At 46.6% G+C, this 10,000-nt stretch overlaps 1 protein-coding gene across 1 annotated transcript in view; it reads right to left on the reverse strand.

Annotated features, from left to right (window-relative positions):
• setbp1 (SET binding protein 1) overlaps nt 1–10,000 on the reverse strand; it is a 34,870-nt gene that overhangs the window by 24,523 nt on the left and 347 nt on the right. Inside the window, exons 1-2 of the mRNA XM_068310001.1 lie at nt 9,286–10,000; nt 3,588–4,180 (exon numbers count right to left, since the gene is read on the reverse strand). The exon at nt 9,286–10,000 is cut by the window's right edge and continues 347 nt beyond it. Coding sequence (XP_068166102.1) covers nt 3,588–4,022 — 435 coding nt within the window. The 5' untranslated portion in view covers nt 4,023–4,180; nt 9,286–10,000. The remainder of the gene's footprint in view (nt 1–3,587; nt 4,181–9,285) is intronic.

Genomic DNA, 10,000 nt, shown 5'->3' on the forward strand with positions numbered 1-10,000 from the left:
CCGTGTGTCGGTTTGTCCCCTGACACCAGGCGCCTGCTCATCCAACCCCCTGGTTATAGATGCCTGCTATGAAGATGATAGGAGGGCAACGCTCCTTTTAAGATGGAAAATTACATATTTTTCTCTTTGCCTCTCTTCAGCGCGTCCGTACCCAAAATCACTCCCTTGTTGTCTCCTCTCTACATAATAAGACACTCAGCAGTTTGCTCAATAGTGAGCAGAAAATTGTGATTTGGGACACTTATGAATCATTTTGTACAATTACTGACAGCTGCGGAGTCACATGACATGTATTTTTAACACATGTAAAACACAGTGCATCACCATGGATACTACCGTTTCTTCCAAATATGGGAATTTTCAAAATCATTATGGATATGGACATTCAAATGAAATGATGGGTTTGAGTATGTGGTACAATTGCAGATGTTTTTCTTTTCTTTTTTTTAAGTAAAAATAAAGCTGAGCCTCCATGAGTGGGTTGGGGGTTATCGGGGAGAGAAGCATACTTGTGTTCAAACCTTCAATGGTCACGACCTCACTTTCAATACCATCTTTATTGACTCTGTGACTGAAAAAAACCATGATCTTCCTTTGACCCTGGCAGTCCTCGGTTTTCTTGTGTTTTTTTTTGCCGTGGGTGGAAGGTCACCAAAACAAGAGAATCTCATTGTAAGACAGCTGATCCCCTTTATGAGCATTACGAAACCCACCGAGTACATGCAGCATGTAAACAAAGACGGAATGGTGGACCCACAAATAGCAGAGTGTCATAGAAATATGTGTGACATTTTAGGCTAAATTAGCCATTTGGTAGAAAATCACACACAGAAAGAGAGACAGAGAAAACATCCCTGAAAAAATCATGGCACACTTTACAGTAAATAGAAAGTTATGCTTACATTTTTCCTGGACAGCACTGGCTTTGCACTCCGGCTGTTTCATTTTATTGTTTATTACAGTTCCTGCTCGCCATGCCCTGTCAGGTTTTGATGCTGAAACATGTTGGTGTACAAAGTGAAAGTTCAATCCCACCCAAGAATGGAGAAGGGAACTTTGGACAACAGATTCTTACGCCACTAGAAAAGAAAGAGCGGCTAAAAAGCACCTTCTGAATGTCTTTCTTTGCCCCGCTCTACATGTTTGCCTACTTATCTGTCTGTCTGTCTCCCCCTTCTCCGTCTATTAGAGTCAAATCTCTGTCTTAATGGCCATCTATTGTATCTTGCCTTCCTCCCGTCCTCTATTCATCACGCTACCACACGCACATGCACACTCCCTCTGAGGGGGCCCCTTAACCAGGCTCTCCATATGCCTGACCCCCACCTCCTTTCTCCTCCTCCTCCTCTATCCACAACCCCCTTCTCCTGTCCATTTCTCCTGCTCACACTCTGGCTTCTGCTCTGTTGCCGCTGCCTCACGTTGCCATCTGCTACAAGACAAGAGCGATGGAGAGAGGGAGGAAGAGGAAGAAAAGAGTGGTGAAAAAAGAGTGAGTGAAGAGAGGAAGTGATGAGGGAAGAAAAGACTGAGGGGGAAAAGCGGAGGAACAAGGGAGAGCAAAAAAAAGGGAAAAAGAGGGAAAGAGTAGATGTAGACACAATACAGCAGAGAGCAGAGAGGCTGTCCATCTGCTCCTCTTCTCGCCTCCCCCTCCCCGCCTGACACACACACACACACCACAAAGAGAGTATTTAACCCCAACACACACACACACACACACACACACACACACACACACACACACACACACACACACACACACACACACACACACACACACACACACACACACACACAGACACACACACACACACACACACACACACACTAACATAAACACACAAGAGGGAGACAGCGAGACAGAGACCAAACCAGCCTCTCTCTTTAACCCGTTCTTCTCCAATGAGCTTGCCTGTATTACACCCTTGGGGTGGCAGGTGATGGGTGGATGGAGGAAAAGGATGTTGGAGAGTAGGGGGGGTGGGCAAGAGGGAAGGGGGATGGGGGTGTGTAATTGAAGGACAGAGGAAGAAGGGTTGCAACTGATCTGAATCAACACCAACACATCCTCCTCTCCCCTCCCCTCTCCAAACCTCAATCCTCAATAGAGACCAGCTTGCTGCCCCTGTCACTATGACAACCTCTGTCAATCATACTGTAGCAGTGTGTTTCCAAATGGGGATGGATGGTGCCGGGGTAGGAATGACTGCCCAAATATTGGAGTGCAGGGTTCCACTCACTCTGCTTCAAACATACAATCTTGACACCAGTTGCCATTTCAACCAAAAATCAGATTTAGCTTTTTTTAAAAACAATTTTTAGACCCACCGATCATAACATTCATCCAGTTATTAATCAATAGCTTATATGAGAAGTCATTCTTTTTGTGCCAGAAAACTGTCTTTCGTGGGCCCCTAAAATTCCTCTTTCTACCAATTTTTCTTAGAATATAATTCTTCTTCATAAATGAAGCTTCCATCTGGCTGGAAACTGTTTTTGTTGCTTTCAACACCTGCAGACGTCTGTGAGAAAATAAGAAATGACCTTAATGAGATTAGAATGACTCAGACATTCTCAAGAATAATGTCATGCATTCCTGAGTCTTTAAACTTGAGTTAAAGCCACAAGACTACAGCAAAACGGAACGGAACACAACCCAGCTTCGTGTTGACAACATGACGCCTTCTCTCCTGCTGGGCCTGTAGAGCTCCGTGTCATCGAGATAGCTGTCAGGTTTGGACACACACACCACTGTGTAGGTCAACACACTCTGCAAACACTAGATTCCCGAAGGACCTGTACATACACAGTGTCACACACCAAACATCAGTGTAGTGAGTAAAAGGTGTGATTGGGGGGGGTGGGAGGGAGGTAAAGGGTGCATGACCCACAAGAGCTGATTTCATTAGAGGTGGAGAGGAGAGGAGAGGAGAGGAGAGGAGAGGAGAGGAGAGGAGAGGAGAGGAGAGGAGAGGAGAGGAGAGGAGAGGAGAGGAGAGGAGAGGAGAGGAGAGGAGAGGAGAGGAGACAGGAAAGGTCTCCGTGTATTTCACCACAAATGGAGAGAGCAGACACCAGCTGTCACTTGCTTATGTCAGCCCTATTCTCAGCTTGTGTGTGTGTGTGTGTGTGTGTGTGTGTGTGTGTGTGTGTGTGTGTGTGTGTGTGTGTGTGTGTGTGTGTGTGTGTGTGTGTGTGTGTGTGTGTGTGTGTGTGTGTGTGTGTGTGTGTGGGTGTGCGTGCGTGTGTGCATGTCACTGTGTGAGCTCAGCTAGTCATGACTGGTTTCAATTACGGAGCAAACTTTGACCCTCTGTAACCAAGCAGGGAATCACGCTACCGAGAGAGAGAGAGACAGAGACAGAGAGAGAGAGAGAGAGAGAGAGAGAGACAGAGAGAGAGAGACAGAGAGAGAGAGACAGAGAGAGAGAGACAGAGAGAGAGAGACATAGAGAGAGAGAGAGAAGCGAGAGAAGAGAGAGAGAGAGAGAGAGAGGTACTTAAAGAGGAGGGGTGGTGAGACACGTCTTTTTTTCTCAATACTAAAAGTTCCCACAAGTGGCAGCATTTCCAAGACACCTTACCCTTTTTCTGGGGGGTCCTCGTTCTTCATCTTTCTGGCCCCGGCCTGCTGCGACCCCGCCTCCTCCTCGTCCCTGCCGCCCGCCTTTGCCCTCTCCCACCGGAGGTCTGATGGTCATCCTGATCTCTGGTGGACAGATGTAGTTTTCCAGGTTCTTGGGGGGCTTCTTGGTGCGCTTGGTGGTCTGGATTTTCAGCTTTAGACTTCCTTCCTGGAAACTTGCTTCCTTGATGGAGAACTCCTGCTCCTCCAGAAGCCCCTCCCCCTGCTCCTCTAGCCCCTCCCCTTCGCTAATGGCGCCGTTAATCACATCATCCCTGTGCTCCAAACCAAAAACCGCTGCTCCTTGTTGATTCTCTCCATTTGGCCCCACCCTTCCTCCCTGTAACTCCGCCTCTTTGGGTCGGGCCGAGCCAACCAGATCCCTTGGATCCATCCACGCTCCCGCCAGAGCCAGTGAGGATGGGGGGAAGCTGTGGCAGCCAGCCAATGGAAGATGGAGAACAGTGGTCTGTTGGGTTGGTGGGTCCTTGTCAGTCAGCTACTGAGGTTGGTCTGGTTGTGCCACAGGAACACAGCAAAGCCAGTGACAGTCTGTGGAGACAGCAGGTGAGCGATAATATTAGAAAAAGCGGAGTCCTGTCATCCCTGTGGCTTTCAAGGCTACATCTCAGCACCGTCCGCTGTCGGTTATGTACAGACAAACACACAGGCTTAGCACATGCTACCATACCCCCATTTATGTGTTGTACCTTGCATAAACAAACATCCGACACGCAAAGTACTATCCCTGTCCTTCCTCTCTCCACTCATCTTCTCTACCCTCTCTCTGCTAATCTTCTCCATTCATCCCTCTTTAAATCCCCACAATCGATATAAAGCTGAGTCCAGCAAACACTAGAATGAAGTGAACAAAATATGCCACTCTTCTGCTCTACAAACCGGCTGAAGTTAACCTAAGGACACACGACAGACAAAAATGAAGAAAAATATACTTCTTTTTCCCCCTGTGCAGAGATGGAGGGAGGGAATCACACATTGGGAACAAGGAAGGCAGCGGAGAAAGACAGAGGGAAGGAATCTAAATTCTTTACCCAGATGTGGTTTATGAGCTGGTCTGGAGAACACAGTGTCTGAACTGTTTTACACACGCATGCAGTGCAATTGATACACGCATGCAAAAAAAAAAAAAAATCCCATTCACTTATATAAATATTCAAATGAATGTCGGTGTTGTTACACCTCTTCACACCTGCTGACATTTCTGTTCTTGACCAAAAAAAAAAAAAGGCTGATGTAGACCTTTGTCAGAGGATTTGGGATTTTCCTTTTTGAATAATTGCACATGCAGAGTCACAGATACATACGTGTTATGTACACACATGCCCACTTGCACACAGGTGTACAAACAGAAAGAAACCACAGCAAACACTCTACCGGACTTCTCACTAGAGCTCCAGGGAATTCCATGAGTAAATATGACATGAGCTGGAAGTGGGGGAATGCCTGTCTCACAAACCGAACTCAGACTGACAGTATTTACACTGATGTGAACTAAATCACTACTGGTGGACGCCATTCAAGCCAAGGCTCGCTGCTTGCTGCAGACTTAGAGAGACCCAAGAGCACAGAGGGTTTATAGCGTAGTAACCTGTATATGGTATTATTACCTAATCTCCCACCCTCTAATAGACTCACCGACATGTTTACTGTAGGCATTTACACTATGAATGTGTGTGTATGTGCGCTTTCACTATGCACACCCTTGTACCAGTGCATGCTACGGTACTAACGGCTGATCCCCGCCATAATGCCTCGCAGCACATGCTTACAGCTATAGCCGCTAATCCTTTTAGGTTGCGGGGAGTTCACCCTTGACAGGTCTCCAGTCAATCACGAAGATGACAGACAGAAACAGACCATTCCAAAATTCCAGAAACCGCACCAGAACCACACCTGCGGGCTAAAAGTGGCCTTGTATTAACCCAACATACATGTCAACAGGCCGTGGGTGTGAAGAGAACACCTGGCGAAACCGCTTTGCAGGTTCAAGCCCTCTTACTGTGAGGTGACAGCGCCAGCCGCTTCGGTGTCACGCCGCCACATGCCTACGGTGTGATTGAATAATCATAATCCACAGTAACGTGTTGGTCGGTGTGAGACTGCACACGGCGTCCAATCTGTGGTTTCTGGTAACTAGTGGTGGTTAAGTGTGTAAAAACACCATGATCGTTGCATGTTTAAGTTAAAGAACTCCAGACGAAGAGGATTCCAGTAAGTTACACTGACCCAGAAGTAAAAGAAACTAAATGCTTGGTTTGATACTCTCTGCTTGATAAAAACAAAGTTCCATGAAAACCACCAGCTGCCTGTAAGTTAGGAAAGACGTGGAAGCTGCACCTAAATGTGCTAAAACCTTCAAAAGCTTCATTGTGTTTCCCTTCAGAACTTTTTATGCATTAAAATTTCACACAGATAACTTCAAAGTAAAGAATCTAGGCTCAGTCAAAACCCGATTGTGTTCACATGACCATGTTTGGTACTCCAGGAACCTCCCTGTCCCTAATGTCAGCTTGGTGACTCGGCCTCATGGCATGTATGAAAGCCACCCTGTATGTCATGTGACTGAGGACAATGACAGGAAAAAGAGACAGCTGCCAAACACAACATCACACACACACAAACATCAAAAAGAAGCCACTCTGGGTTGTGCTGTGCGGTTATTTCCAGTATGGCAACCAAATGGTATTACGCATTCATACAATCTAGGATCTATGAAGTTGTTAGCTGGGTCCTCCTCCTCTGCTTGGTGCCCTAAACTATGTTGGTTCCCCCAGTGCTAGAAGAGTTTATGTAAGACTGACCCTTCCTCGGGCCTCCTTTGCCTAGCTGAGCCTTGGTCTCTCTCTCTCACACACACACAGACACACACACAGACACGCACCTAGCCTCAGACAGCAGGGTGATTGTGAGTGGCCCGACTCACTGCATAAATAGCTTTATTATGTTCTCAAAACTGCCAGCGCTAAACAGCTTTGCTCTCAAAAAGGCATATGTTCGTGCCCTGCGTCGGGTGTCGAAGGCTGCGAACAAGTCGGTCCTCCAGCAATTTGTCCCATCCTTTGAAAACAACTCAGATAAAGTACCCACAAACCGAAGAACGTGAACAGAACGGAGAAGACGAACAAGTGAGACGCACAGACAAGACTAAGGTAGACGGCATCTGAAAGTAAGAAACACAAAGAGAAGGAGAGCGATGGCAGCAGAAACACAGCCTTTTAAGGCTGCATACCCAACCGGCTAGAGCCTGAGGTGGACTCACAAATAGCTCATACACACATGCAGACAAATGTGTACATGCACACACACACACACACACACACACACACACACACACACACACACACACACCAAACGCCCGTGTGATTGCGCAAGGTGAAGAGTCTTTTTTTCTCCTCTTCTTTGAAGTGAGTGTAGCACAGGGTCACCATCCCTGGCTGTAGATGAGTATCTCTCAGAGGATGATGAACATTGTCTACCTGCCGTTTTCAATTTATATTTATCTCTGTTTCCCTGTTATTCACTCAGCCCTCTAGTGAAGGGGCAATCGTGTAACACAATGTTTCTAGAACGATCCAACCTTTAGTTAGACGCAAATTCAAAAAAAAAAATCCAACCCGAACCTCCTAGTTCTACCAAATCCAGCGGGCACCAGCGCGAGTTTTCAAACTTGAAGTCTAATATAGTCATCTGTTTCACAGGTCTACTAATAAAAATAAAAGGTATATTCTGGGTTTATTTTTTTAAGATAATATAGTAGAGTTTATTTGGATGTGAAATCCAGAGTCGAATAACATAGAGCAGCTAGAAGGACAATCAGTAAGCTCCTCATGAGGGACACTATCATACAGAACGATAGACTTGCAGCCATTCTGTTCGGTCCCACATACACACAGTTCTCTGGCTGAGCCATATGCCAGGTAACACCCCAACCATCCTCACCTAACCCCCCCCCACCCCCCCACCCCCACCACCCACCCCCCACAGAAGCAGATGAATGTTAAACCATTTTAACTGCAGCAGAAGCCACAAAATGGCTGTCAGCAAAAACACCTCCCCTTCTCCCCAACTGTCTTCCTCCTTTCCCTCACCTCACCCCCCAGCCTCTATTCTCTCCCCTCTCATCTGTGCTACCTCTTTTCCTTTACCCTCCACCTCCTACCTCCCCACACACACCCCCACCCTCCACCCACCCCCTCACTCACTCTTTCTGTGTGCTCTGCCAAAGGGTGCTCCAGTGCTGATATTCTGCTAAGAGTGCCTGCCAACAGTTAGATTTGTCCTTGGATCCCGTTCACATTCCCTCCTCCCTCTTTCCCCTCTGTGATCCGATTTCGACCTGAGGTATCCAGCCCAGAAGGGGGAACACCTAATCGATTTCTCATGCTTTAATTTAAAGGTGGCATGGGTATTTACCTAATAAGGGTTTTAATAACCCGCTTTATACTTTCACCCAATAAAAATCGCTGCCAGTTTCAGCAACCCCCCCCCCCAAACCGGTGGAACAAAACAAGATTGATGGGTCCATCGGAACCAAAATCATCTCCGTTATCCATCCCCCAGCATCATTCCTTCGCACAATTGTCCCAGCATCACTTCTTATATTACTGTGTTTTTAATCAGTGCTGTTTTTCCACACCATCATTCTCATCTATTCCAGAGATGAGACCATTTTTCCACTCCTTCCCAAAGTCATTCAGGCTTCATCTCCTAGTGCTGAGCTCCTGACTGTGTTTTTTTTTTTTTTTTTTTGGGGGGGGGGGGTAATAATAGTGGCTTACTGCCATTCACTTCCATCTCTCCCCTTCCTCCCCAAGACCTGAGCATCACCATCAGCTTCGTCCACATTACGTCTGACACATACAGGAAACTGATCAGCTATTGATTCCTGCAGCCAAAGCGTGATAACCACGACTTCCACCAAGACCGGACAGACCGTGGAAGAAACGTTTTTCTATGCATGCTGACACTTCTGAAGCGACATGCATTGACTCCATCCGAAGCATCTCTAACTCAACCAGAAGATGCTAAAATAAAATAAAATTTTAAAAAACCCCACAACAAATCATCAAACTCATCCAAAAAAAAAAAAAAAAGAGTTTGAATGTGAAACTCCTCCTGTCATCAGAGGGGCAAGCAACCTGCTTTCAACATGTCTGGGGCTGTGACACCAGGTGATGGACCATCAATGTCAATGAACATCCAGGAGGTCCACCCCAGCAGGAGGAGACATTTGAACAGGAGTGTGAACAGCAGAGGATGAGCTGATCCCCGGTCAGCCTGGACCACATTTCATCCAGTTGTCCTAATTGGCTGCCTAAGCTTCCTGCCACCTAATTACCAAGATATTACTCAGTCATAACGGATGGAGACGGAGTGGTGCAGCATTGTTTAAGGTGGGCTGCCTGGGGAATTTAATGGCATGTGACTACAAGCATTTCCAACATATTTCATTTCATTCCTGAACTTGAACTGGCATAGATAAAAAAGAAAAGAAAAGATCAAATCAGTTGATGAAACGTTTAACAAAAAAAAAACAAAAAAAAAGACAGACATTGATTTAAAGTAGAAACATGCACACATTTACAGGAGAGGTGTATTCAGGTGTGGAATGTGGGCAGTCAAGCGGGGCTACTTACCCATTTCTAATGTTGTCACACACTCGGCACTAACGTGTAAATATTTTATCAAGATCATTTACAATCCATTTAGACACATTTTACGCCAGCGACGGATGAGATGACAGCCTCCTGGGGAGCTGTCAAACGGTGACAGGATTTATGTAAATATTTTTTGACAGAAAACCCCGAGGAAAATGGCGTCAACGGTGCTTTGGAAAGAAAAAAAAAAAAAAAGCGCAAAAAGGATTTGCAGACGAACTGATGACAGACGCGGGGTAACCGCACAGGCACCCCAAAAAAAAAAAAAAATCCAATCGGAAACTTGGCAGCTCTGCTGTTCAATTCCTCATAGAAATAAGATCTTTCTTGGGTCTTGCCGATTGGCTGGTGTGTGTGCGTGTGTGTGTGTGTGTGTGTGTGTGTGTGTGTGTGTGTGTGTGTGTGTGTGTGTGTGTGTGTGTGTGTGTGTGTGTGTGTGTGTGTGTGAGTGTGTGTGGAAAGCCGCGGTGGTTTTTGCAGAGTGCGTCTCCGATGCCTTGCAGGATTGCTGGTCACTCGGTGAGCTGCGCGCCGCTGAGATCCCTCGCAAATCCGCTACTCGGTAGGTAAGGAAGGAGGGGGAGAAGGACTAACACCGCAGTCAAAACAAGCCCGCATCCAACTACAAGCCCAAAATCCAGCGGGAAAATGTCAGCAACGAAACCGCGCGTTCAGTCGTCCGGACGGGAGACTG

The sequence above is a fragment of the Antennarius striatus genome, chromosome 3 (genome assembly GCF_040054535.1).
Source record: "Antennarius striatus isolate MH-2024 chromosome 3, ASM4005453v1, whole genome shotgun sequence".
NCBI classification, from domain to species: domain Eukaryota; kingdom Metazoa; phylum Chordata; class Actinopteri; order Lophiiformes; family Antennariidae; genus Antennarius; species Antennarius striatus.